At 44.5% G+C, this 27735-nt stretch overlaps 1 protein-coding gene across 2 annotated transcripts in view; it reads left to right on the plus strand.

The window, feature by feature from the left end:
- The window catches only part of LOC122787759 (breast cancer type 1 susceptibility protein homolog), a 536873-nt gene that overhangs the window by 470056 nt on the left and 39082 nt on the right, over positions 1-27735 (plus strand). For both annotated transcript variants that reach the window (XM_044054655.1, XM_044054656.1), the window contains exon 7: positions 22357-22462. In XM_044054655.1, the coding sequence (XP_043910590.1) occupies positions 22357-22462 (106 nt within the window). The remainder of the gene's footprint in view (positions 1-22356; positions 22463-27735) is intronic.

Raw genomic sequence — 27735 nt, forward strand, 5'->3', positions numbered from 1 at the left:
AGCTAATACAGTTAAGAACACTTAAATAGGTTCATACTAGGCTATCTGCCCTAGGGCATTTATAAGCCTAGCCAGAGTGTGTTTGCCTTTCACCACCCATTTTAAATTAATTTTGCTATGCCCGTTTTCAAGGTTAGTATACTGTGCCTCTGTCTAATGTGATACAGAAGTGATACCCGGGGTAAACGTACAATCTCCCATCCACTCATCAAGCTTCCTCTTGAAGAGAGTCAATGAGGGACTCTGCCTAACCTGGACTGGGATTTTATTCCAGAGTGAAGGGAGCCTCTGGGTTATGAATCTGTCCCTCCAGCATGTCCTGTTTATTTCATTGTTGAGGCTCAAATCTCTCGAGCGCATAGCTCGATGTGATTTGGATTTTCTGAGGTGCAGCATGTCCATTAACTCCGGGTTGGACATGTCTTTATACGTCAGGCACAGATCGCCTCTGAGCAGGCGGTATGCCACTGAGTAGAGCTGGAGTTTCTTTAACCGGGCAGCACATGGCATCTGTTTGAGCCCTTTGATCCTCTTGGTGAGGTACTTTTGGGGTCTTTCCAGTTGCTGCAGGTGTCTGGTAAGGTACATCCCAAAAGGGGCATTGTACTCAATTATGGGCCTGATGAGGGATGAGTAAAGAGGCACGATGACCTCCCCTGATCTAGATGTGTGAATCCCTTCATGATTAGGTGGGCTATATAAAATGTTTTTCTAACCACTTTGGCCACGTGGTTTTCAAATGAGAGATTGCTATCAACTTGGGTCCCCAGGTCCATAATTACTTCTTCCGTACTTAATGGATTACCACCTATGTGGTAATTTGTGGGCACATTGTTTTTGCCAAAGGGGATGACAATACACTTTTTGGTGTTTAGCTTGAGGCCATGGCTCTGGCACCAGTTGTCTGTTTCTATGAGCCCCTTTTGTAAGATGCTTGTGTCGGCTGGAGAGTCGATTATGGCGCCTAGTTTGCAGTCATTTGCGAACTTGGTCAGTCACAGTCCTGCCATGTAGGCCTGTAACTCCGAGAAATATATACTGAACAAGAGAGGTCCCAGGACTGAGCCTTGTGGGACGCCACTTGTAACTGGTTTGGAGTCTGACATGGCTCCAGCAATTCTAACCATGTGGGTTCTGTCCTTGAGCCAGTTTGCAACCCATCCAGTGACATAGGGGTTTATATTTAAGCTGGTGAGCTTATCTATAATGCCCGAGTGGGGTATTGTATCGAAGGCTTTTGCGAGGTCCAGGTAAGCTGTGTGGACCACCTTCCCCTCATCAATGGTCTTGGTGACTGTTTCAAAGAAATCGACCAGGTTTAAGAGGCAGGATCTGCCCTTAACAAAGCCAAACTGGGTAGGATCCAGTGTCTGTAGGTCCCCAATATCTTTATTTATGAGGTCCATGATGATCCTTTCCATAGCTTTGCAGACCAAGCTAGTCAGGCTTATGGGGCGATAGTTTCCAGGATCCATTGAGGCACCACCGTTGTGGAGAGGGACCACTGTTGCTGTACGCCACTCTTTGGGTACATATCCTGTAGTAAGGCTGAGATTGAACAGTAGTTTTATGTTTGGGTTTAGCTCTTCTTGGAGTTCATGTAGGACGCAGCCTGGGACACCGTCTGGTCCCATTGATGGTGTGTTTTTTACTTTGGAGAGGGCGGCTCTTACCTGAGCATCTGTGATGTTAGGGGGGCAGCACTCTGCTGGGATAGAGATTTGCCCTTTTGGTGGGGAGAGGGGGAGAGAAGTTTGCGCTGAACCTGTCAGCTAGGATGTTGGCAATGTCTGTGGGTTTGGTGTATTTTTTGTCATTTTGGACTAATTCTGAGCATATCTGGGAATTCCCACCCAGGTTCCTAACATAACTAAAGAAAGCCTTGTGATTATCCTTAGTGTCCTTTGCAATTTTTCTCTCGAAGCTGGCCTTAGATGATTTTATGAGTGCCCGTAGTTTTTTGCTAATACTGATCAGAGATGCCTTCCCTTTTTGGGATTTTGCTCTGTCATGTAGTAGCTTCCTCCTCCTTTTGTATAGTTTGTTTATGGCTGGGGTCCACCAGACAGGACACCTGCCTTTGGCGGATTTGGTCTTGGTTTTATTTGGGATTGCATGATCCATGCATTCCTGAAGATGTTCATAGAATGCGTTTATAAAGGATTCTGCGGTCTGGGCCGTATTTTCCACAGGCCCGGGGGCTTTGAAGGATGCCACCTCAGTTTTGAGGAGTTTGAAATTTACTTTAGAGAAGTTTTTCACTGTGGTTTTCTGGGCAGGGGGCGGGGTCGGGATGTGAATATCCAGTGAGATTAGTTTATGGTCTGATCTTACCAGTGAGGGAAACACTTCTGGTCTGGAGCATAGAGCCCCCATGTTGGTGATGATCAGGTCCAGTATATTTTCCCCTCTTTTGGGAGTGGTAACAAGTTGTGCCATAGCATTTGAGTTTATAAATTGTAGGAACCTTTGGGCTAGGGTGTTGGAGCTTGAGTAATGCTCCCAGTCTATGTTTGGGTAGTTGAAGTCGCCCAATATAATGGTGTTTGGAGAGACCTTCATATTTTCCAGTGTTTTCAGGAAGGCCGAGTGGGGTTCCTGGGTTTGGGAGGGTGGTCTGTAGCAGGCTATAAACTGGAAGGCAGTTTTCCCCACTGTTAGTTGCACATGGATAGTCTCTGATGCTTCGTGCTGTGCCACCAACCTGGAGGTGTGGGTATCTTTGTGAATATTGATACTCCCCTCCTTTTGTGGGTCGGTCCAAGTTTTGGGGCCGAAAAGCATGGTATGAGGTATAACCTGCTAGTGCTGGGGTGCTCTCGGTAGCCTTGAACCAGGTTTCTGTTACTGCGCAGATATCTATGTTCTCCATGCTAAGGAGAGGTTCGAATGTGTGCATCTTGAGGTTTTGACTTCTGACTTTGAGTAGCATTACTCTTAGTTTCTTATCCCTTGTTATACCTATGGAGGTGGGTTTGTCTTTTGAGCCTTGCCTAAAAAAGGCACTATGGGGGTGGTTTTCTGGGCAGGGGGCGGGGTCGGGATGTGAATATCCAGTGAGATTAGTTTATGGTCTGATCTTACCAGTGAGGGAAACACTTCTGGTCTGGAGCATAGAGCCCCCATGTTGGTGATGATCAGGTCCAGTATATTTTCCCCTCTTTTGGGAGTGGTAACAAGTTGTGCCATAGCATTTGAGTTTATAAATTGTAGGAACCTTTGGGCTAGGGTGTTGGAGCTTGAGTAATGCTCCCAGTCTATGTTTGGGTAGTTGAAGTCGCCCAATATAATGGTGTTTGGAGAGACCTTCATATTTTCCAGTGTTTTCAGGAAGGCCGAGTGGGGTTCCTGGGTTTGGGAGGGTGGTCTGTAGCAGGCTATAAACTGGAAGGCAGTTTTCCCCACTGTTAGTTGCACATGGATAGTCTCTGATGCTTCGTGCTGTGCCACCAACCTGGAGGTGTGGGTATCTTTGACGAATATTGATACTCCCCCTCCTTTTGTGGGTCGGTCCAAGTTTTGGGGCCGAAAAGCATGGTATGAGGTATAACCTGCTAGTGCTGGGGTGCTCTCGGTAGCCTTGAACCAGGTTTCTGTTACTGCGCAGATATCTATGTTCTCCATGCTAAGGAGAGGTTCGAATGTGTGCATCTTGAGGTTTTGACTTCTGACTTTGAGTAGCATTACTCTTAGTTTCTTATCCCTTGTTATACCTATGGAGGTGGGTTTGTCTTTTGAGCCTTGCCTAAAAAAGGCACTATGGGGGTGGCACGTGCCTTTGCCAATATCTGAAAGCCCAGGGGTGACAGGTGCAAGCCGTCCCTAGCAAAGCATTGTGGCTTGTCGAGCATGTCATCCCAGGCTGACAGGCATTGGATCCCCTTTGAATGACATCAATACTTAAGCCAATTGTTGAAATTGATCATCTTGTCTTCATATTGTGGCATCATTCTTGGTGAGGGTAAGATGCTACTCAAGGTCAGGGTCATACCGGCCTGGGCTACATGATCAGAGAGCTCCTCTGTCTCTTTTCATGTAGTCCAGGGAGGTACGTCTCAGGTCATTCACACCAGCGTGGACAATGAGTCATATTTGTACTTGCCTTGGAGTGACCTGAGTGCTTGTGTTATGTGGCGGATCCTAGCGCCCGACAGGCAGCTCACCGTGACCTTCTCCTTGTTCAGCCTGGTGAGCGGGACGTCAGTGTGCCTGACGATAGTCACCTATTACAAGTGTATCAGGTGTGTTGTTTAGCCTTAAGGGCTGTGACTGTTTGGCACACTGGCTTTGTGAGCTATGTGTTACATGTGTTTTGTTTTGGGGTAGCGGTTGCTTGGGTGTCTGCTTTGGAGGGCTCTGCTGCTTAGGCAGATTTTTATTTAGAGCATCCGAGTATGTTTTTGTTTGGTTTGCTATCGTGGTAGGTCTATGTGAGACTGGAATTGTAGTGAGTGTGGTTTCCTTCTCCTCCTGACTGGTTACGCCAGTACTGAGTTGAGAGAGCTTAGCCTCCAGTTTGGCTATATGGTTGTATCTCTCACATGTGTTGAAATTTGTTGGGAGGAGGAGAGGGTTGTCTGTGTACATGAGGCAGTTGTAACATTGCCTCATGATTCCCAGATTCACCAGCTGGACCGGAGAGGAGATTGAGATAGCAGTTGAAGTGGGAGTGTTAGTGATAGCTGCATTAGACTGTATAGTGTTTCAGCCCATTTTATCGCTGTTTCTTTAGTTATTGCGTTTAACAAGAGATAGTGTGCCTGCTATGTTGAAGTTTCTGGCTTTTAGTGCTTTTTACAGTGGTAGGCCACTCAGTGCTTCTGTATTTAAATTTGCATTTTCTGTTGTTGCTATTTCCAGTAAGTGTTCTTTTTGTAGTAGAGCACATAGTACATTATTACCTAACTTCATTATCACTGTTGCTGTTTTCAGCAAGTGGTAGGAAGTTATAACATGAAGAAAGATAAGAGTTTTAAAATATGAAAGATGTGGTCACAAAATATTTACTGCAAGCTAGGTATGTCAAATGTTTATTTCACTTAAGTGCTACTCTCCTGTAAGTAGATTGTGGCATTAATTGAAAATTTGACATATGTACTGTAACTGATCAAAGCAGCATTCTAATGTTATTAATGGAGATGTTACCTAGAAAAATATGTCCAAGCCTTCCACATCCCGAGGTTGAAGTTTTCCCATCCTAGCCTATAGGATTAAGTTTAAGGATGTTTCTCTTCCTGGGAGAGAGTTTCCCTACCTGTTCTACACTCCCTTGTAACGAAGACTGTGAGTCCTATGTGGAAGAAGAGGACTCAAAGTTGAAATCCATGTTGTCAATGACCAACTCACCCCAGCCTCTCAAAGTGGAACTGCATGGAGGAAAAATATGTTGTGTGATTCTGAATTAGTTTTACTCAGGTACCCCATCAGGCGGGTCCCTTTGTCTTGAGTCTTTGCATTCTATTTCTTCTGACAAATCCATTTCTATAGATGTGATGTGATTAAAAGCAGTTTGTTATAAGCTGAGTTGGATTTGGATCTCCCTATCCTGTTCATGTTCAGAAGAGGACAGAGGTGGTGTCACCTCCATCAGTGTATTCTAGCCTGATTACAGTGAAGGTGCCTACAACCCTCCTGGCACTTGCATTTCTAGTTAATAAGCTATCAGTGCTAACTTTTATGCTGCCTGTCTAGCCTTTAGCTGTGGAATCAGTGACTCTTGAATAACTTTGATACCACCTACCTTTTATTGGCACTGGTGTTAAGGTCATAATTTTGGCCTTCAAGTGCAAAACATCCATGTTGACTTTGACACCTGGTGGTCACTTGGCATTGTGTGTAGACTCTGGTGCTTTGCAGACATAGCCTTCAGTAAAGCCTTATGCTGAATTTTTGGTGCCTGGGACCCAAGTGTTGTTGCTGGTATCGAGGTCAATCCCCAGCTTGATGCTGCAGTCCTTACTGTAGCTGTGTCCCTTTGAGCCTGCAACAGTACCAGCTTTGACAAGATAGTATTTCTAACTTGTGTCTGAGCCTGAAGTCAGTTTGTGACACTGGGACAGGAGGCACAAAAGTGTCAGGTAGAAATGCAAGAAGGTGTCTGAGCCAAAATCATCTTCTGCCTCTTCTGTCCAAAGAGGTCCCCCACTGAGGAAACCTGGCAAGAAATCGTGCCAGAAGAATCACATAGTCTCTCAGGGTACTTGCCCAAACCAGAGTCTAATTCCCCAGTTACTGTCCTAATTACTCTCAAATTTCAACAGATTTTAGAAATCATACAGGGAAAGAGGGGATGGAAATTTATCTTACTCCATCTTATGATAAAATTCTGCAGGAGATATTCAGGTCTTCCCCCACTGTTATGAGAAATACGTTCTGTGGGCTTAGACGTGGCCCTTGATCCTGATGTTGTAGTATCATTACCTAGGAAGTAATACAAGATACTCCACCCCCCCCAATGACTTGAAATTCTGTGGATCATATTGCCACTACTTGCAGCCTTAAAGAAAGTTCCTGTACCACAAATCCCTGCAGCCCAACCTCCAGAACAGGAGTTGAGGGGTGTATACTGCTGTAGGGAAGAAGGTCTACAGACCCCTCCACCTTTCCTTTGAAGGCACTTGGCTACTAATTATACGCTGAGATTCCAGCCTACCATTCTGGGTGAGATTTCATAGTCACTGGAAAAGATGCTGAAGAACAAGTTTCCCACTCTGGTTATATACGCTGTTTATCATTAGTAACCTCAACATGTGGTCGATTTCATAATGCAGTGGATGATAAAAGTGAGACTGGTACTGGAATTTATTGTACATTGCCACATCTGACTTCAGCTCACTAGCTTCGCAAGAATTCCAGACTGACTTTGCTTAATGCCCTTTTAAATAGTTTCCGCTTATTTGGACCAATAATTAAGGGAAACCGTAAAGAAAGTGGGAAAGAAGGTAAAACTTTGTAGTCTTTACAGCTCCCCATCATCCCTTTTCATTGTTGAAGATTCCACATCAGATGTGGTTCGTATGGTACCAAGAGCAGTGAACAAACGAGTGCGGATGTAGTAGTACATGACTGTTCTCAAGCTGATGGTAGGAATTCCCACCAGAACCAGTGATTCTTCAAACCTCCCCCCCCCCCCCCCCCCATTCAAGGTGACAGCAAAAAGCTCCCTGAGGTCTTAATTGACTGCACCATTCTCCAGACATTTGGAAGCTGTCTGTCCCACTATCTGCTAATGTGGGAGGTTATCACAAGGGACAGATGGATACTGGACATACCCGGATGCTACATCGATGGTCTCAAATTGAAATGACCATAAGTGGTGTTTGGAGTTTAGAACACTCAGCTGAGAGCCACAATATCCAAAAGAACTAGAAGGGTAATTGTAGATACGAATGTAGTATAATGGTGTTTCTAGCCTATGGTCTTGCTGGTTCAAGGTCTTCATGAGGCCTGAGAGCCATGAGCCATGAGAGCCATGAGAATCAGATCCTTGGTCTATATAATTCCCTTCATCTGCATAATAACAGTACCTTCTCCTCATACTCCATAGCCCACCTCCTCAAAACAGAAAGAGGTGACTTTAGGTCTTGAATCTCCTCTTAAAAATGGCCATCCAGGAGATCCCACTGGATAGGCTATCATGTAAGGTTCTTTTTTAGTGATAAAAAGACCAAGGGCCTCTGATCATTCTAAACTTCAGTATCTTTAGTTCATACCAAAATAGCAATTACTGGTGGTCTTAGGTTGGATGTGCTGTCCAGGCCTCCAGGATGCCTACCACCACATAAAGATAAGAGCTGAAGGAAGTTTTTATACTTCTGCTTAGGAGCCATCTATTACCTGTTTGCAGCCTTCTTTTTCAGGCTAACCTCTTCCCCCAGGATATTCTCAAAAAGGATGGCTGTAGTTGTGGCAAATAACTGGCTGAAATGAGTCCAGGTCTTATTTTACCTAGACTGGCTCTCGATGGCTTCAACTTTAGAGAAACATGATCTCTGCCAGGGATTCCTTGATCATTCTGGAACAGTGTAGGTAGGCAATTGCCTCAGGACACTGGGGGATGTGGCGGCCATGGTTTCCAAGATGGTGTTTGCAAGATATGAGTATTCTACAGTGGACTATTCAGTCACTGTGGAACCAATGCTTGGACTTTATTTTTAATAACATAAAAAATTGTTAACGTCACAAATGCTTCACATAGTGGCTCTTTGGCTGCAACTAATGTTTGGTATTCCATTCCAAATCCCCTGGTGATGGTCATCATGGATGCCTTTTCCTTCTGGTGAGGTGTTGTCAAGGATGGATAGGCTAGGGTGTATGGCCACAGAATGAGACCATCTTATGCATTAGTGTTGTGGAAATTGAGGTTCATTTCACTCTGCAGAACTTTCTAAATTCTCTCCCATGAAGAATGCTTGCCATACACATTGACTATATGTTTGTGGTGTGGTATATCAGCACGCATGGGAGAACTCCCTCCTATCTCCTGTTCCAAGAGGTGATGAGGCTGTTGGAATGAACCATATCCTGGGGTCACTTTCTAACCATTGCCCCTATACCTGTAGAAGCAAAGTCCCTAGCAGACAGGCTCAGCCAGTGCTTTCAAATGCTGCACAAGTGGTTCCCCAGTTGCACGCATTTCTGGCAATGAGTAATTCCAAACTGTGATCTGTTTTCTTTTTCTTTTTACCTGTACCAAATGCTGCGACTTCTTTTCCCTGATTCACTCTCTAGAGCAAGTGGCTCTAGGACACTGTAGTCTTGGAATGATCTACAAGTCTATTCTATGCATTTCCAGCCCTTATTCTGTGTTCTTAAAGAAAACCAATGTGAGCATGGCTAAGGTCATTCACGTAACCCTGTATTGACCATGTCTGAAGAAGCTTGGTTCCCTTTGACTTGGTCTCACCTTCCCAAGTATCTTCTCAGGCTAAAGTCCTTCAGAACCCTATTGCTGCATCTGTCTTGCATGCCTTAGCTGAACCTTTATGTTATTAGTTAACCACTTGGTTTCTCCAGTTCCGGTAATGGTAATGAATGCAGTTTATGCTGATAAGATCATCCATATCCTTCTGTCTATGCAGAAGGCTGGTATCAGGAAAGCATGCAAAAGTGAGCACATTTTTTCAGTCTGGGCATTTGAGAAGTGGTTGGATCCCCTTTTGGGCACCAGTTCCAGAAATGCTTGATTATCTGATGCAAATCATCACAGTTCAAACAGTGCAAACACAGGACTGTTATTATTTCTTAATATTTTCAACCTTCATAGCAACAAATGTAACCTGGTCTCAGCACTTTTGCTTGACCTATCTAAAGTATTTGGTACTGCATCTCATTAGAAACTTCTACAAAAACGTATGCAGCTTGCGCTGTCTAGTATTGTCACTGCTTGGTTCTTGCACTACCTTAGCAACAGGTTTCAGTGACTGAAATGGAATGCATCATACTCCACTTTCCTACCAGTGTCTAAAGGTATTCTTCAAGGCGCTGTTCAAAGTATTTATTAATGATTTCTCAGAAGCCACTAAGCAAGCTTCAGTAATTCAGTGCTACTGACTCCACTCCCATCTGTTCAGCCTCAGATCTGTCTGATGTCCAAAGAATAATTCCAGATTCCTTCTCCTCATGGGGAATCCTATTCATCCTCTAATAAGGTATTTCTGAATCCTCAAAAAAAAAAAAAAAATGCCAAAACACTGTTCTCAAAATAAGCATCTGTTTACAGTTGCATCAATGAACAAAACTATAATAGTTAGTTACCAGTACTAAACGTCTGGGAGTCATAGACGAGAACTTAAAATTTGACTTTCATTTTTAAAAAGCTACTAAGAAACCGCATCAAAAACATGGTCTGCTGTATAGGCTTGAACCTTTTCTTACTAACATCACTTGGAAAATCTGTGTTTTTTCCTACCTACTTCAGACAGTACTTTATGCTACTCCAGATGTTCGTGTTACCCTGCTGCAGTCATCACACTTTGGTTATCCTGTCGTCAGGCGGTCCCGCAGTCTGCCGGATTTCCAAAGTCTTGGTCCGATGTCTGTCGTTGTCGCCTCATCCCTGACGTCAGTGTGCCAGGGGTACATATACTGCAACCGACGCCATTTTCTTCAGTCTTTCTTGCCGCACGGTGCCTGAAGCAGAAGCAGTTCGCAAGTGCCGGTCGGCCGACTCCTGAGATTATCGAATTCGAATTTCAGACCGAAGTCTTCTATAAAGCTAAGTACCCCATTGGGGAAACTTTTCTTGCCTCAGACCGATGTCAGAAAAAGTTAACAACTGTATTTCTTGTGGGAAGCAAATACCTCATAAGGATTTTCATTCTTATTGCATACCTTGCCTAGGCCCTGATCACGACGTCACTTATTGTCGTTTTTGTGCTAGGTTTAATAAGCATACTATTAAAAGGCGCACAACACTTTTTTGGTAGAAAATTTAACTATAAAATGCCGTCGGAGCTACCGACTACCGGCGTGCACAAAAACTGCAGGGACAAGGACCGACAACCAAGGCCTAAACCCGATTCCGAGGCCTCGATTGATCCGGTCTCCGGTTATCAGTGAGGCTCCGATGCAGCCCCTGACTACCGCAGTTCTGGAACCCGAGACCGCTACGGATATTTTGACAGAATGTACTAGGCCGATGCAGCCTTTTACTTCAGGCCCTTCCGACGATATACCTTCTAAGGACGTCGGTGCTTCGGAAACGCCATTGGTTTCTGAGGGCGTTTTCAGACTGACGACTCTCACAGTCAAAACGTTTTCTAAGTCTTAGACTCCTAAAGCTAAAAAGACTACACTTCAGTCTCCTGTTCAAGGCCCTATGCCTAAGAAACAGATGCTCAAAATGGCTGAAGATTTGATTTCTCTTATCAGGGGGTTCACAGCCTCCTCCTGACAAAAGGCCTAGACAAGAGGAAGATTCTGCTTTTTCTGAGCAACTGTCTATTTCTTCGGATTCCTCTGAAGACCAAGACTATTCCTACTCTCCTTATGAAGATTCTGATGCTGTGAACTCTATTCCCTCAGCTTCCCCTCCTGAAGACTACTCTTTTGGGGAAACTTTACACACTATGAGGGAACATTTCCACTGGGAAGGTCAGGATTTCTCCGATTCCAAGAAAAGGCTTTTTTACTCCCCCAACACAGACCTCTAGCCATCCCACCTGTTTTGGACATTGTGGATGATGTCTATTTAGAATCCAGTTTCAACCCAGACTCTCTGCCTCCTGCTCCGGCTAAGCCTGACAGATACTACAGAGTACCTGATTCCCGCAAATTTCTTTACAAAAGCCCAGTAGCTGACCCAGAGACTATCTCCCAGGGTCCCAAGGGGGCTAAGGCTTCCATGGCTAAAAACCCAGTACCTTCTGAGAGGGACTCAAGAGCACTAGACAGGTGGGGGGAAAAGGTTTACACCTCAGCAACATTAGCTATGAGAGCACTAAATTGTCAATTTCATATGCTCAAGTATCAGCAGTTCTAATCTCTCAGTTAAAACAAAAGATTACCTCCCTTCCCCAACAATCTGAATTGAAAGAAGTACAGGATTTATTGCACGCCACCGAGCAGGTGGGCAAACATACCTTACAATGTGGGTTTGATTCTTTGGAGGCCTCCTGCAGAGCAGCTGTCACTGGATCAGTTATACATAGGCATGCCTGGTTAAAGGAACAAAGTCGACCTGATCAGGTCAAAGCAAAACTTCTGGATGCACCCTTACAGCAGGATGTTCTTTTTGGAGTTAAAGCAGAAGAAGTGCTAAAGAAAATGGAAGATAAGGCGAAATCAGTGCAGACGGTCAAAGATTTCCTACAGGTACAACCCCCTCGCTTCAGCCGAAACTGGCCAACAAAAAATTGGTCCTTTCCAGCTACTGACAGACCTCAGAGGGGTAAATACAGGTGCCCAAGGGGCAGAGGACAACCACAAGCCCAGTGTAAACCTCGCCAATGGGGCACTCCAACCCAGAAAGGAGGAGAAGACAGGTCTTAACCCACCAGAAGGCAAACTCAATGACTTGCACCTCGACTGGTCAAACAAAGCTCTTTTGTTAGCCCCCTTGGGGGGAAAACTAGCACTTTTTGCAGACAACTGGCACATGGTCACAAAGAACAAATGGGTCCTAGACATTATTTTACGAGGATACAGATTCCACTTTCACACCTTGCCAATGAAAAGAGGAATGCCAAACCTGCCACTAAATCAAAGGGCAGAGGCTCAAAAACAAATTACAGCTCTCATGGCCATGAGAGCCATTCAACGGGTACCGATTCAAGAGCAAGGCCAAGGATTTTACTCAAGGCTCTTTCTAGTACCCAGAAAGGACAATGCTTGGAGACCAATTCTGGATCTTTCAATTCTAAACACTTACCTACAAGTCCCAAAATTCAAGATGCTAACACTACAGCAGCTACTTCACATGTTGGGCAAGGAAGCATGGCTGGTAACATTGGACCTCAAGGAGGCATACCTGCATGTCCCTATCAGACAAAGTTGCAGAAGATGCCTCCGTTTCATTGCAGGTTCAACCCACTACCAATTCTCTGCACTGCCCTTTGGCTTATCTGCCGCACCCAGAGTTTTCACAAAATGCCTGGCACCCAGTAATTGCATACTGCAGACAGAGGAATTCAAATATATCCATACCTGAACGACTGCCTCATCCAAGCAGAAAGAAAAAACATTCTCTTACATCATCTGGCTTTTGTGAAGCATCTACTAAATTGTCTGGGGTACACAGTAAATGAAAAGAAGTCAAAACTAGTACCCTCACAAAAAATGACATTCCTGGGTGCCAGCTTGGACACAACGGCCCAGAAGGCTTACACCAGACAAGCAACTACAACTGACTCAATATTTCAAGACAATGGCAACAAAGACCCAATTAACTGCAAGAAAAATTCTGCAGGCTTTGGGCTTCATGGCATCTTGCATTCTGATAATACCATTTGCAAAACTGCATATGAGGAAATTACAGTGGTACCTAAAAAGTGTATGGTCTCAACACAGCCACAGCTTGGACACAGTGATATCTCATTCCCTGCCTTCAACAGGAATTTCTATGGTGGGCACAGGCATGTCACCTCAACAAGGGTCAGCCTTTCACCTTGCCCCCAACCAGGCAAACTATCAGAACAGACGCTTCAGACTATGCCTGGGGGGCACACATGGCAGGGCAATGCATTCAAGGCCTATGGACTGCAGAACAAAGAAAACTGCACATAAATCAAAAAGAGATGCTAGCTGTACAGAAAGCTCTGATAGCCTTCAAGGATCTTCTACATCCAGGACAACTTGCAATAAAGATGGACAACACCACAGTAATGTGGTACATAAACAAGGGGGCACACATTCCTACCATCTTTGCAGGCAAGCAATAGTCTTATGGAACACAGCTCTGGCTTACCAAGTCCAGTTACAAGCTCAATTCCTGCCAGGACAGAAAAACACATTGGCAGATGACCTAAGCAGAAACATCAAAGATCCCCATGAGTGGAAGCTAGACCCACAAATATTTAGAATGATAACTCAAAAATGGGGCCTACCAAATATAGACCTGTTTGCCAGTCCTCAAAGCTACCAGCTGACAAAATTTTGTACAAGGACATTCCACCATCAAACTTGGAAAGTGGACGCTCTCTCCTTCAGTTGGAAAAGCCTGACAGCATATGCCTTTCCTCCATTACCTCTTCTCACAAAGGTTCTTTTGAAGGTCAAAAAGGAGAAACCTCGACTGATTCTCATAGCCCCAGACTGGCCACGCCAGCACTGGTACCCACTATTGAAGAATATGGCTCACAGCCCACCATGGATATTGCCTCAAATACCTCATTTGCTCACGCAGCAAAACAAACAGATTCTACACAGCCAGCTAAAAACCTTAAACCTGGCTGCATGGCGAATCTTTTAAACATCCAACCAGCCCCTCTTTCACAAGCAGTTCTGGATGTTATTCTGGAAGCCAGGAGGCCAAGCACCAGGAAGGCTTACTCGGACAAATGGAAAAGGTTTTCTGCCTGGAACCAAGCTAAAGGCCAAGACACAACTCAGCCTCATATGCCTCACATTCTGCAGTATTTAGCAGAGATGTTGCACAAAGGACTTTCCTTCTCCTCAATTAAAATCCATGCTTAAGCTATTTCAGCTCACTACGACATGAATCCACCTTTATTTTCACATCCTCTTCTAAAGCAGTTCCTCAGAGGGGCAAAAAACATTAGACCACCTAGAAGAGCTCCTACACCAACATGGGACCTCAACTTTGTTCTGGAAAAACTAACTTTACCTCCCTTTGAACCAGCTTTCTCTGCAGACCTTCAGTTCCTATCTTGGAAGACTGCCCTGCTCCTGGCAATAACTTTTGCTAGGAGAGTCTCAGAATTACAGGCACTAATGGCAGTGGAACCTTTCCTCATTTTTCATCAAGACAGAATTTCTCTACGAACTAATCCTTCCTTCATGCCTAAGGTGGTTTCCAGTGTAGCTTTAAATCAAACCATGCATCTACCCACTTTCTTTCCCAATCCACAGAACAAAGGTGAGAGACTCTTGCATTCCTTGGACATTCACCGGCAGCTTCGTTACTACTTGGACAAAACTAAGGCTTTCAGAAAAACTGACCAGCTCTTTGTATCCTATGCTACAGCTTCTCAAGAGAGGGCTATATCCAAACAAACCATTTCTAAATGGATAGGCCATTGCATACAGTTCTGTTATATACCCATCATGGGAAACCAGTTCCTACTACCATTAGATCCCACTCTACCAGGGCAATAGCTACCTCTACAGCCTTTCTCAGAGGGGTCCCTACCAAGGAAATTTTAGAAGCTGCAACTTGGAGTTCAGTACACACCTTCACCAAACACCATCACTTACCTCTTTATTCTAAGTCCAGGGCAGGCTTCGCCACTGCAGTTCTGCAGTGCCTCATTGCCTCCACTAACCCTCTATGATACCTCCACCCTGCCTTAGCTTTGGGACTCAACCCAAGTGTGATGACTGCAGCAGGGTAACACGATGAACATAGTACAGTTTTGTACCTACCATAAATGTAGATGTTCGAGTATTCTCCCTGCTGCAGTCCAGGTTACCCTCCCTCCAACCCCTCTGAACTTTTGGCTAAATCTCTGCTATGCCTTACTGATGTATTTGCTTATAGCTGAAGGGATTTTGTGTTTGTACAGTGTTCACACCATTTGGTACTAATTTTCATCACCTTTTTGGGGGCACCTGACATCTGGGGCAAGAAAAACTGAAGAAAATGGCGTTGGTTGCAGTATATGTACCCCTGGCGCACTGACGTCAGGGATGAGGTGACAACAACCGACGTCAGACCAAGACTTTGGAAATCCGGCCGACTGCGGGACCGCCTGACGACAGGATAACCCAAGTGTGATGACTGCAGCAGGGTGAACACTCGAACATCTTCATTTATGGTAGGTACAAAACTGTACTTTCTCATTAATTCCAAGTCACGCTGCTTAAATTAGAGCATTGCCACAACAGGCTTGCAGAAGTTGCAGCTAATACATATACCAAAACTCATCACTGCATAACATTGAAACACCTCAACTGAATGTAACTGCATAATCATTCCAGCTTCTATCTAAAAACACTGCTCACAACTTACTGTATTTTGTTCTGAAAGGTGTCCCTCATTAAAGGATTTGTGTACATGTTATAGGCCAAATAGACACCTGTGGTCTTAAGATAACACCCATAGTGCTGCTGGTGATGCTTTGAATCCAAAGCTTGGAACTCCATCCCAACATATAGCACTTATTAATCTAGTTCACATATGTTTAAAACTGAGTTAAAGCAATATCTTAGACACCAGGCTTTGCTCCTGCTCTGTTACCTTATAATAGATCCTTATCCACAAAGGCTCCTATCTTTCACTCAGTTGTTTTTCTGCTATTAGGTTCATAGATGTGTATTAGGCTAATGGCCCTAGAGCCTTTACAAGCCTAGCCCATAGGATTACCCTGGCATCGTGCCACCTGACCTTGGTTTCCATTGCTTTTGTCGAGTAGAGCCACTGGAGTGAATTTTTCTATTTGCCATCCACTCATCAAGATTCCTCTTCAAGAGGGCCAGTGAGGTGCTCTGTTTGACATGTATGGGAAGTCTATTCCATAGCATGGGCAGTCTCTGGGTTACGAACCTGTCCCTCCAGCATGTTCTGTTGATTGTGGTAATGAGGTTGAGGTCTCTGGAGCATGTGGTGCGGAAGGATTGGGATTTCTTTAGATGTAGCATTTCTAACGGAGCTGGGTCAGACATGGCTTTATAAGTCAAGAAGAGATTGCCTCTAAGTAGGCGATAAAAGACAGAGAGTAGTTGGAGTTTTTTGAGCCTGTCCATATAGGACGGTTGTTTAAAGCCTAGGATCCTCTTTGTGAGGCACTTTTGCAGCCTCTGCAGTTGTTGCAAGTGTCTATGGAGGTATATGCCAAATGGGGCATTGTACTCAATGACTGGCCTAATGAGGGAAGAGTAGAGGGAGACAATGACCTCTTTCTTCCTGGATGCAAAACCTTTAGTAATGAAATGTGCCACATAGGACTTTTTGACCACAGTGGCAGTGTGGGGTTCAAGAGAGGTTGCTGTCAACCTGTGTTCCCAGATCTCTTATAATGCCACCTTTGTTCAGTGGACTACCATCTATGTGGTAGTTCATGGGAACTGGGTTTTTCCCAAAGGGGATGACCGCACATTTTTTGCCAGCTTAAGGCCATGGTACTGACACCAGTCGTTGATCTCAGTGAGGCCTTTCAGTAGGATGTCAACATCACTTGGGGAGTTAATAATGGCTCCCAACTTGCAGTCATCTGCAAACTTTGTCAGCCAGAGTCCCTTTGTGTTGGACTGGACTTCTGAGAAGTAGATACTAAACAGGAAAGGACCCAGGATCGATCCCTGTGGGACTCCACTCGTGACTGGTTGGCAGTCTGACTTGGAGTCAGCTACTTTCACACTATGGGTTCTATCTGTGAGCCAGTTTGCAACCCACCTAGTGATATAGGGGTTGATGCCTAGCTTAGTGAGTTTTTCTATGATTCCTGAGTGGGGAATGGTACCAAAGGCCTTGACCAGATCCAGGTAGGTTGTATGGAACCACCTTGCCTTCATCCCAGCTCTGGTGACTGACTCAAAGAAGACCAGGCATGATCTACCTTTCACAAAACCAAACTGTGTGGGATCCAGAGTTTGGAGATTCCCTATATCTTTGTTTATTAGGTACATGATGATGCGTTCCATAGCTTTACATATCAGACTTGTCAGACTAATGGGGTGATAGTTCCCAAGGTCTGTAGTCGCTCCTCCTTTGTGGAGAGGGATGACTATAGCAGTCCGCCATTCGGTAGGGACAAAGCCTGAGGTGAGGCTGTGATTGAACAGGGCACACAGGTGAGGTGCCAGTTCACTCTGTAGTTCATGTAGAACACAGCCAGGGATATTGTCAGGTCCCATAGAAGCTGTATTCTTCGTCTTGGACAGTGCTGTTTTAACCTCTGAAGCAGTAATACTGGGTGCCTGGCAATCTACTGGTATTGTGATTGGTCTTTGTGAGGGGGGGGGGGAGTTGGCACTGAATCTGTTGGCCAGTGTAGGAGGTACCTTTGTGCAGTAGCTCAGAGCAAATCTGGGTATTGCCGTGGAGGTTCTTTACATAACTATAGAAGGCCTTGTTTGTCTTTACTATCTGCTGCAGTCTGTTTTCATAGCTAGCTTTAGAGGATTTGATGAGGGATCTCAACTTTTTGTTGAGGCTGATAATGGAGTTTTTCCAGTCTTGGGACTTCACCTAAATCTGCATCAGTTTCCTCCTTCTGTTGTAGAGTTTGTTTATGGTAGGGGACCACCAGATTGGCTTCCTTTTTTTGGAAGAGAGTGTCTTGGTTCTGTTGGGTATGGCGAGATCCATGCATTCGTGTATGTGTTTGTACAGTGCATTGGTGTATGATTCAGTGGTCATGCAACTATTCTCCATTTGCATGGGTTGGGTGCAGTGAAGTTTGCCACCTCTGTTCTTAGGAGCCAAAAGTTAACTTTGCAGAAGTTTTTCATGGTGGTTACCTTTGCGGTGGGTGGGATGGTGAGAGAGATATGGATTTCCAAGGCGATTAGTTTGTGGTCGGATCTAACCAGGAAGGAGTTGACTATTGGTGTAGAGCAACAGTCTCCCATGTTAGTAATGACCAGCTCAAGGATGTTGCTACCTCTAGTGGGGGTAAGAATGAGCTGGTCCAGGGCATTGGAATTCATGAATTCCAGGAAACGTTGGGCAAGTGTATTGGTACACAAGTAGTTTTCCCAGTTAATGGAGGGGTAGTTGAAGTCGCCCAGTATGGGTGTGTTCGGTTGGACCCTAATATTCTCCAGGGTACATAGGAACATGGAGTGGTGTCGTGGGACATGGTTGGGGACCTATAACAGGTTAAGACCTGACTCACTGTCTTACCCAATGTTAGCTGCACTTGGAAGTATCTCTGATATTCGTTGTATAGTTCTTGTGGAGCTAAAATCACACTACTTCTTTCAACCTTCTTTCTCATCTCTTTTTCTGATGGTTTAACCAAGCTTTTGTTTACTTCTTGATGCTGCCCTCAACTCCGTTTCTCCCTTTATCTCTTCCTCCCTTTTCCCCTTTTTGTCCCTTTCCATATTACATTAACATTTTGGTAGACAATGGAATTTTGTAAGTTTAAACTAATTTTGCTTGTATTATGATCTACTGCAACTATTAAGTGCACCATTAAGCTATAATCCAATGACTGTGTGTGGTAATGCAGAATTTACAAATGGTTGATGTAAGTTGATCATACGGGCAAAGCCAAAGTGATTAAACAAAGCCATCCATGGGTAAATCCTGTGGTAACCACATAGTGGATTTTTGCTATTATACAATGCCATTACTTAAGAAAATAAATATCTTGCCTTTTGTAAAGAATGTCATTGCATTAAAAGTCTTTAGTCCTCTTCTCCCTGCTTCTGGTAGTCCGGAGCACTCCGTTGATGTACTGCACATGCTCTGCAATTGTACTGGAGCAGCTACACAGAATAATGTCTCTGGTAGTCTGGGGCACTCAGTTGATGTATTGGTCACGCTCTGCAGTTATGCTGGAGTAGCTACACAGAATAATGTCTGTCAATTTACAACATGTATGTTGATTGGGCTCTCCAATCAGCATGTTCATTTTTTTTATTTTCATTCTGCCATTCTTTATTCTGCATACATTAGTAGTATGTTACTGTTCTTTGGAGCTTTTTTCCCTAGGCCTCCACTGTTTGCTTATTTTACACCCAGTCAAACCTTCCCAGTAAACAAATAGAAATAAATGAATTAATAAATAAATCTCTGTTAAAGGAGTCTATTACCCATCTATATTACTGCACAAGCTTGCCATTTCCAGTTGCCACCAAGGTCTCAAATTCATTAGTAGCTTCTCTTAAGTTTTGAAAGCCCTTTCCAAAAGGCACCTTTTTTTTCCAGGCTGGATTTAAGAGGCCCACCCCCCATCATGAGATCTATACAACAGCTCCCACACACTCTCTTTGAACCTGTCTGTAAGGTAAAGCTAACATTTCTGACAATAAAATACCTTCCTAATGTAATCACCACTGAAAAAGAGAGTATTTCTGAACTTCAGGCATTGAGTGTTAAATTGACGTACCTGGTCCTCCACATATGCAGGATAGTCCTGTAAATAAACTCCTGTCTATGCCCACATTAAGTATGGAAGTCAACAGTCTATAAGTCTGCCTGCATTTGTTTCAGATTATTTCTAATACAGAGGGTATCTGCTGCTCTGTATGGATATGCGTAGAGAACTTCATTTTTACCTAGACAGGACTAAATGTCTAAGATTCACAATTGTTTGCGTACTTTACTGATAGTATGGGCAAAAGCTATCTGAGACTGCCTTATCCAGATGGTAATCTGGGTTATGATAAGCGTGGTAAGGAACTAGCACAGCAGCCTAGGCCTATTCTGCAAGGACAAGGACAATGACTACATCACAAGCCTTTGTCAAAAATGTTTCTGTAAGTGATGTGTTGTTATGACTTAAGACTTATGTAAATACTTTCATAAGGGATTATAACATGGATATAGCCTCTCATTCAAAGTTTTCTTTCAGACCATAAATATTCATAGTATTCTTTCATGATGCTACCAAGGAGAGTCTTCTGGGGTCTTTGACTATTGTTGAGGAGGATGACCCAGACCATGACTAGTTCAGACGTTTTTGGACTTGCCAATAATGATAGGCCTGCATGGTCATGTATCATCCTTCTTGCATCCTTGCCCACTTTCTCCCCTAGCCTGACAGAAGAGGGTTATAGGTGCATTAGGTGTAAGTGTGTGTGTGTAAATGCACGCATGTGCATGCATATTTATGTAGATATTTCTCAAGTTCCACTAATGAGTAGCCTACTTCAGATCTAGAGAGGGGGAGTGCAAAGCACTGGTTATTGTCAGTGTATATAAGAGGACTTGAAATCCGGGAAAGTTTTGACTGATGTTGATAAACTGAGAACGGTAGCTTCAGTTCTAGTTGTGTAGAGGAATGAACTATGAATATGCAGTTCGGTTTTTATGGTAAGTATATAATTTCTGAGTGCTGCTTGACAGTTAGCAAAGTTGTTTTTTTTTTTTTTTTTTTTTTTTTTTAGTTATACAGTCATTGTCTTCTTTAGCAAGACAGTCTTGTATTATTCATTGTGACCACTGTAGGGTACAGGGACTGGTCACCATTGGGCACTGATGAGCTGTGAGGAAGAGTTTAGTTTGCCTAAGCTCCTTCCGTGTCTCTCTCAGTGCATTGCTTGTCCTTCTCCACCTCAGACTGAATTTGCTGTTCCTAGTGTCAGATATTATTGGAAAGCAAGATAATATGCTAACTGGACAGAACTTGGTAGCTCTTTAAGGTCTGTCAGGAGAAAAAAGGTGACCTTGTGGAGGGGGTGGACAACTGGTTTGTTGAGGTGGACAGGTAAGGACATCATGGTTCATACATAACTGTTGTGCCTTGGATTACCTAGTCCATCCACTCCAAGGTGGGGGAAAGAATCACAAGCTGAACAGCTTGGGTGGCGTCATGATCATAGGGGTATTTGTTAATAGTTTAAACATAAGTGGTTGATAGCATTACCCATTAATAAATTAGGTAGCTAAAATGTGAGTTTAAAAAATACACTGCGGGCTGTAGCTTTCCTTCACAACTGTTTATGGACTTCACTTTACTCTCTCAATGCTCCTTTAGACTCCCCTAAGAGCAGTTGATATGCTAGCTCTGTTGCTACTCCTGAGCAACAACAAAAAATAGAGTAGAGTACAGGGATTACAAGCTACTTCACACACTGGTTCTCTTTACTTATTGTTGGTGAAAGTGTGCAGCTAAGTACCTTGCAGACATCCATCTGCTGAAAAAGGAGATCGATATCCAGCATTGGCTGATTTACAACTAGATGTTGGTTTTCTGTAACAGTGTTCTTATTATTCAAGGATTTTCTGTTGTGTTTTCACAGGTTAGACTAACTTAGAATGTTATTGATGCATGCTTTCTTGACCATAGATCTGCAGAGAATTTAATTTGTTTTAGCTCTAGAAGTATGCGTTAAAAGTAGTCACAGTGAGGTTTATAAAAAGGCCTGGTGCTAATAGTATATCGGTTATTAGTCTAGTGAACCATATTGACTTTAAATAGCTTATCTGTATTTTATGGCAATGTTTTAAAATGTTTGTAAATATTGTCCTGTCCTGAAGACTTGCAACATTTTAAAGGTAGTTTGAATTGCCGGACCTTCCTAGTCAACAGCAGGTTAAATTCTTTGATATCGTTAGTTGATATGAGGTAGTTTTATTCAGGACTGGGATCTGCTGTCTGTTTCTGTGTCGCGGTTACTAGCAACAGAGGGTCTTATTAGTGTTACTCAGCTGATTGACTCCTGGAAGTTAAGTCATCCTTTGATTACATACTTAAGCTGCTTTAGGGTTGCAGGGGGAACTGGGGCCTATCCCAGCACTTTCTTGGTCCAAGTTGGAGGAATTAATCATGAAAGAAGTGCCAGTATATCACAGGACATGGTCAGACACTTGGGTTTCCCACAGCATGCACTACTGGCAGTTTGAAGAAAACCACTCCACTTAAGACATTTCTTTCAGAGGTGAGAGGTGGGAGGAAGTTTGCTGTGGATGAGTATTTGATGAAAGGGCACTGCAAACGATGGGCATTCAGCCAGTTTAAACAGTACCATCTTATTTGCAGCTGTTTTTGTTCAGAAAAGTGTGGCTTGTAGGGCGTAACTTAAGGATTTTTTATTGACATCTTTTTTCCCATGTATTCTTTACAGGAATGTCATATAAGTGCACGTCTTACTGAGCCTGTGGTAGCAAAACATTCAGAACAGAACAGAGAGAAAACAGTGGAGCCTGTCGGTTCTGTATTTATTGAATTTGGTAAGATGTGGGACGTTGATGAATATAGTAGATTGTTTTACTGATTTATTTTAAAGGCTATTCATTTTGTGTAACTTCTGTGCTCATCCATGAGATGTGGTTGCTGCAATTAAAATTTACATGAACTAGTGTGCAGTTATTTTTAATCACACTTTTCTACCACAGAACAGTGTGTGGCCTGATGCTTGCTTCACTCTTTCCAGGAAGTTGTACTTGAATGTTATGGTCTCTTAGCTTCTTTAATGTTTTGCCATTAGCTGACTTTCTTGGACCTTTTAGAGTGGACTAGCTTAATGACCAAGACAAGTAATAGTAATATTGGGATGCAACGTGTACTGAGTTGGTGAAATTTTAAAGTACTCTGCCAGTACCATACATTTTGAAAATAACCCCTGATTGGAATAGTGAGTTCTTTCTATGTAGCTTGTCACTGTAACAGTAGGTTGCTACATTTGGATTTCTAGTGTTCTCACTCTGTCATTTCCTGACCAAAATTTCTTGAAGTAGTGACAATATCCTTGTGAGAAATCAGAGCTGGTCTGTTTCCCACCTTTGGTGTTGGCATAGACTGCATGAAGTCCTGTCATGTATCCTACATTGTTTCAGTGCTTTTCACCACCTCTGAGAGTTAGTCTCTCTCAGTCAATATAGAATTAATTTGGTCTGTATAATGGCTTGATGTTAAGTTGTCAATCTCGCCTTCATTCTTGCTGGATGGGTTCGAAGCCGATCCTCTGCTCTTACTCGGCACTTGCTAAGCTCGAGAGCTAATTTTACCAGCTCGAGGCAACCCTATATCCCATGATGCAAGGCGGAGATTACTCAGATCTCGTTTGCCGCTTCGCTAACGAGGTGCCTTCTTTTACCAGCTCTTGGTAAGAACTTTTCAGAGACTTTTCGTCTACCCCCCTTTAACTTTATATATATATATATATATATATATATATTATATTTTGTTAATTATCGACTCACCTTAGCCCTATTCCCGTCAGTGTTCCCTTCTTTTTGACTAAATATTCCCTTGTCCCTAGTCAGGCCTTAGGCCTTCCCCTCCCTAAATATTTTCCAGTCAGGGATTGTTTGTGTGTGACTGTGTGTTTTCCCTGGTTAATTTAATTTAATTTCATTAATTTAATTTAATTTGTTGGACTGAGTGGTTTTTGTGTGTGATTGTGTTACTGTTTTCATCGACACAGTTATGTCGAAGGACACTAAGGTCTCAGGCTTCAAGAAGTGTGACTCGTGCTGTCAGAAGATGTCTCTGACAGACAGTCACACTTCTTGTGTTTATTGCCTGGGAATTTCGCACCTGCAGGACTCTTGTGCTATCTGTCATGCTTTCAGCCCAAGAGTCCTGCAGGAATGAAAAAATAAACTCATATTAAGGGGCTTATTAAAGCCCAAGAGCTCCCCAACTAAGTCGGTGCCGGGGAAGCCCTCGAAACCTGTTAAGCCTTTGGCTCCAGCTTCCAAGCCGTCGGCTTCAGGTCCTTCCTCACCAGGCTCGAGATCGGCTCCAGCCGGAGCTGATCTTTCCATGCCAGTCTCAGTATCGGCTCCATCCGGCGCCGATACTACCAGATCCAGACACTCCTTGTCGGCTCCAGCTGGAGCCGACGTATCTTCGGCTCCGATGGTTCCATTTGATCTCAAAAAAGAGATCTCGATCCCCTTCAGTGGAATCCATACATTTGGCTCCGAGATCACCTTTGTTCTCGGAGCGGAGCCATCGGAGCCGATTTTCTCGGTCATCCAGGCTATCTGATCACGACCTTGAGAGAGTGGTGAGTAGACTATTAAAGTCTCAGGCATTGGCCCAAATACTCCATAGCCCATCTCAACAGACTGTAGCTATATAACATCCACCGAGCATTTCTCCTTCGACTCTCTTACAGAGTTCGGAGCCGGAGCTCCTCGGAACCGGTACGGTTGTGACTTCGGAGCCGATACCACCCCTTTCGGCTCCGTCGTCCTCGGCTCCGATTTCCTCCTTGAGACCTTCATTGGAGGGATCCGGGTGTCTAGTCTCTCTCGTCGGCTCTGAGGGGGCGAGTGGCATCGGACCCTTGTCCGACCCCGTTCTCCCTCTCGGAGCTTCAGCATTGGTGAGCTCTGCCCCGACATCTGCCTCGGAGCCTTCCCTCTCGGTGAGGCCTGGGGTTCCTATCTCTTCGGAGAGGGAACTTTCTGGTCTCTCTGACGGGGGAGCCTTCGAGGTGATGAGGAGTGTACTAGCCCCTGGGCTTAGTCAACGGTCAGTTCCATCAGCTCCTCCCACTACAGTGCCTGCTGACGTCTCTTCCCACTCTCTTGCTCCCGGGCCCAGAGATCCAACGACTCAGGTTTCCCCATTGGGAATATCTTCCTCTTGCGAGGCTTCTCCTGATCCGTCAGGAGAACCCCCGTGTAAGAGGACGTGTAAGAGGAAACATTTAGACTCCCCTGAGTCTACTACATCAGATACTGACTTGGATGAGTTGGAGGGATCCCAAAGGTCCTCCTCTGAGGATGTCTCATTTTCAGACATCCTTGAAATCCTTAAACAGAGGGGGGAACTGGCCCTCCCTTAATCCCTCCGAGGACGAGTCAGTATACCTGGAGGCGTCGACCCTCCACCTCCTGGGTGTCTCCGCCTTTCGACCCTCTCATGGAGGTAGTGGCTCGAAAGGCGTGGATGGCTCCAGATTCGGTGGAACCTATCCCTAGGAGACCTTCAAAATTTATTACTGCCCCACAAGATAGACAATATTTGACAAAGGGTGTCCCAGTTGATGCCATGGTGGTGGCTGCTGCCACCAAGAAGGAATTAGCTGATCCTTCAATACCTGTCCATCCTCCTAATAAAGATTCTAGGACTATGGACAGGTACGGTAATCGGATTTTTTCTTCAGCGACTTTTGCTATGAGATCACTGAACTACTTATGCCACTTCACCCGCCTTCAAAGAGATGTTCTTAAAGAGTTGGGAGAAGTTTTACAGGATCCGTCAGCTGCTGGGTCTCAGGATAAGATTAGCTCACAGCTAGGAATCCTTAACTCCATTGCTAACTCCTCCATGCGGCTCATTTCTTATGCAGCCGATGGAGCGAGTAGGGCCGCAGGCACAGGAGTGGCTTTAAGGCGTCAGTCCTGGATGCGCCTTTGTAATTTTGCAGACACCTTCAAGGCGTCTTTCACAAACTCCCCCTTTGATGGCTCGACCTTGTTCGGTCCTCAAGTGAAAGACACTTTGACTAGATGCGAACAAGATGGCAAGACTCTGTCTGCCGTAGGATTCCGTTTCTCCACCCCTTCTAGACCTTACCCCAAAGGACAGAAGGGAGGGAAAATGTGGTTCCGCAAATCTCAAGGAGTCACGCCTGACGCACAAAGTCAGTTTACCCCCAGAGGCAGAGGGGGTGACAATAATAGACGCCGCCCTAGGGGCAGAGGTGGTCCGCAGAATCAGGGTAGCAGAGAGCCTCTTTCTGACAAACCCTTCCAGCATCCCTGAGATGTTGCCCGATTGTCCGCCTTCGGAGGCAGTCGGGGGAAAACTATCGCTGTACCCAATAGCCTGGCTTTCCCTTTCTCAAGACAAATGGGTACAGTCAATTATATATCCAAGGGTTACAAAATTCCCTTTATTCAAACCCCAATTCAACAAAAGGGAACCCTTCCAGACCTTCCACCCGGTCTAAGGGAATTAGCAGTACTAGAAATATCAAAACTGCTAGTAAAAAGAGCCATCCAGCCAGTCCCAGCGGACCAAATAGGATCCGAAATCTACTCAAGGTTCTTTTTAGTTCCAAAAAAGACAGGAGATTGGAGACCAATATTAGATCTCAGCAAACTCAACAAGTTTGTAAAGAAGTCAAGATTCCGGATGGTCACGCTTCAGTCCATTCTGCCCTTTCTGGGCAAGGACAATTGGATGTGCTCAATAGATCTTCAGGATGCGTACTACCACATAAAAATTCACAGACGCTCCAGAAGATTTCTCCGCTTCCGGCTGGGGACCAGTCACTTCCAATTCAGAGCCCTGCCCTTTGGACTCACTACAGCCCCCAGAGTGTTCACCAAATGCATGGCAGTGGTTACGGCTCACTTGAGACATCAAGGATTCCAGGTGTTTCCATATCTAGACGACTGGCTCCTCACTGCCACCACCAGGCATCAGCTTCTCCAAGCCAGAAATTACACCATTCACACTTGCAGAGGGCTAGGAATTTCTATAAATTTCGAAAAATCTGCCTTGTCAATATATTACTTTTATAGGCGCAAGATTGGACACTGTACAACTTTCAACAAGGTTGACAGACCAAAGGATCTTGGACATTCAAAGACACGTCCAAGTGATTCTACTCAGCAACAAAATTCAGGCCAGATTTGCTCTGAAAGTACTGAGTCTTATGGCGGCTGTCATAACACTTCTTCCCCTCGCCCACTTTTATATGCGGCTTCTACAATGGATGCTGTTCACCCAATGGTCCTTTCAACAACTTCCCATGCGTCACGAGATCATAGTAACTTCAACTTGCAAAAGACATCTGCCTTGGTGGATATCGTCCCCTCAAATCCATCAAGGCAGACCATTTGTTCCTCTTGCCCCGGTTGCCACGGTTACATCGGACGCCTCCCTGATCGGGTGGGGGGGCATTATCAGGGCAGAATGGTCCATGGCACTTGGCAACCTTTCGAGTACCATCTGCACATAAATGTTCTGGAGATGAGCAGTGCTTTTAACGTTGCAAGCCCTCAACGACTCTCTTCCCCTGGGAACTATTGCAGTCCAAATGGACAATATGTCCGTAGTGTGGTATATAAACAAACAGGGAGGAACCAAGTCCTATCCACTGTGTCGAGAGGCTCTCAGACTTTGGCAATGGGCAATCTCCTCTCACCGGTTTCTGATAGCAACTCATATCCCCGGGAAATCCAACATCATAGCGGACAGATTGAGCAGAGCTATTCTCATGCCTCACGAGTGGTCTCTCAAACAGTCAGTGACGGAAGAGATTTTTCAGAAGTGGGGTCTTCCTTGCTGCGACCTTTTCGCTACACCTCAAAACAGCAAATGCCCAGACTTCTTCTCTGTCTTCTCCCTTCCAGGCCATCCCTCCAGAGACGCTCTAACCCAAGATTGGCCCCGGGGACTTCTTTATGCCTTTCCACCTTTTCTGCTGATACCTCAGCTAATTCAGAAAGCAACCGCTTTGAGAGACAAGTTGATTCTCATTGCCCCTTATTGGCCTCGACAGATATGGTTTCCGTTCCTACATCATTACCTCTTG

The sequence above is a fragment of the Protopterus annectens genome, chromosome 13.part0, assembly GCF_019279795.1.
Source record: "Protopterus annectens isolate FY-2018-M chromosome 13.part0, PAN1.0, whole genome shotgun sequence".
Lineage (NCBI taxonomy): Eukaryota > Metazoa > Chordata > Ceratodontiformes > Protopteridae > Protopterus > Protopterus annectens.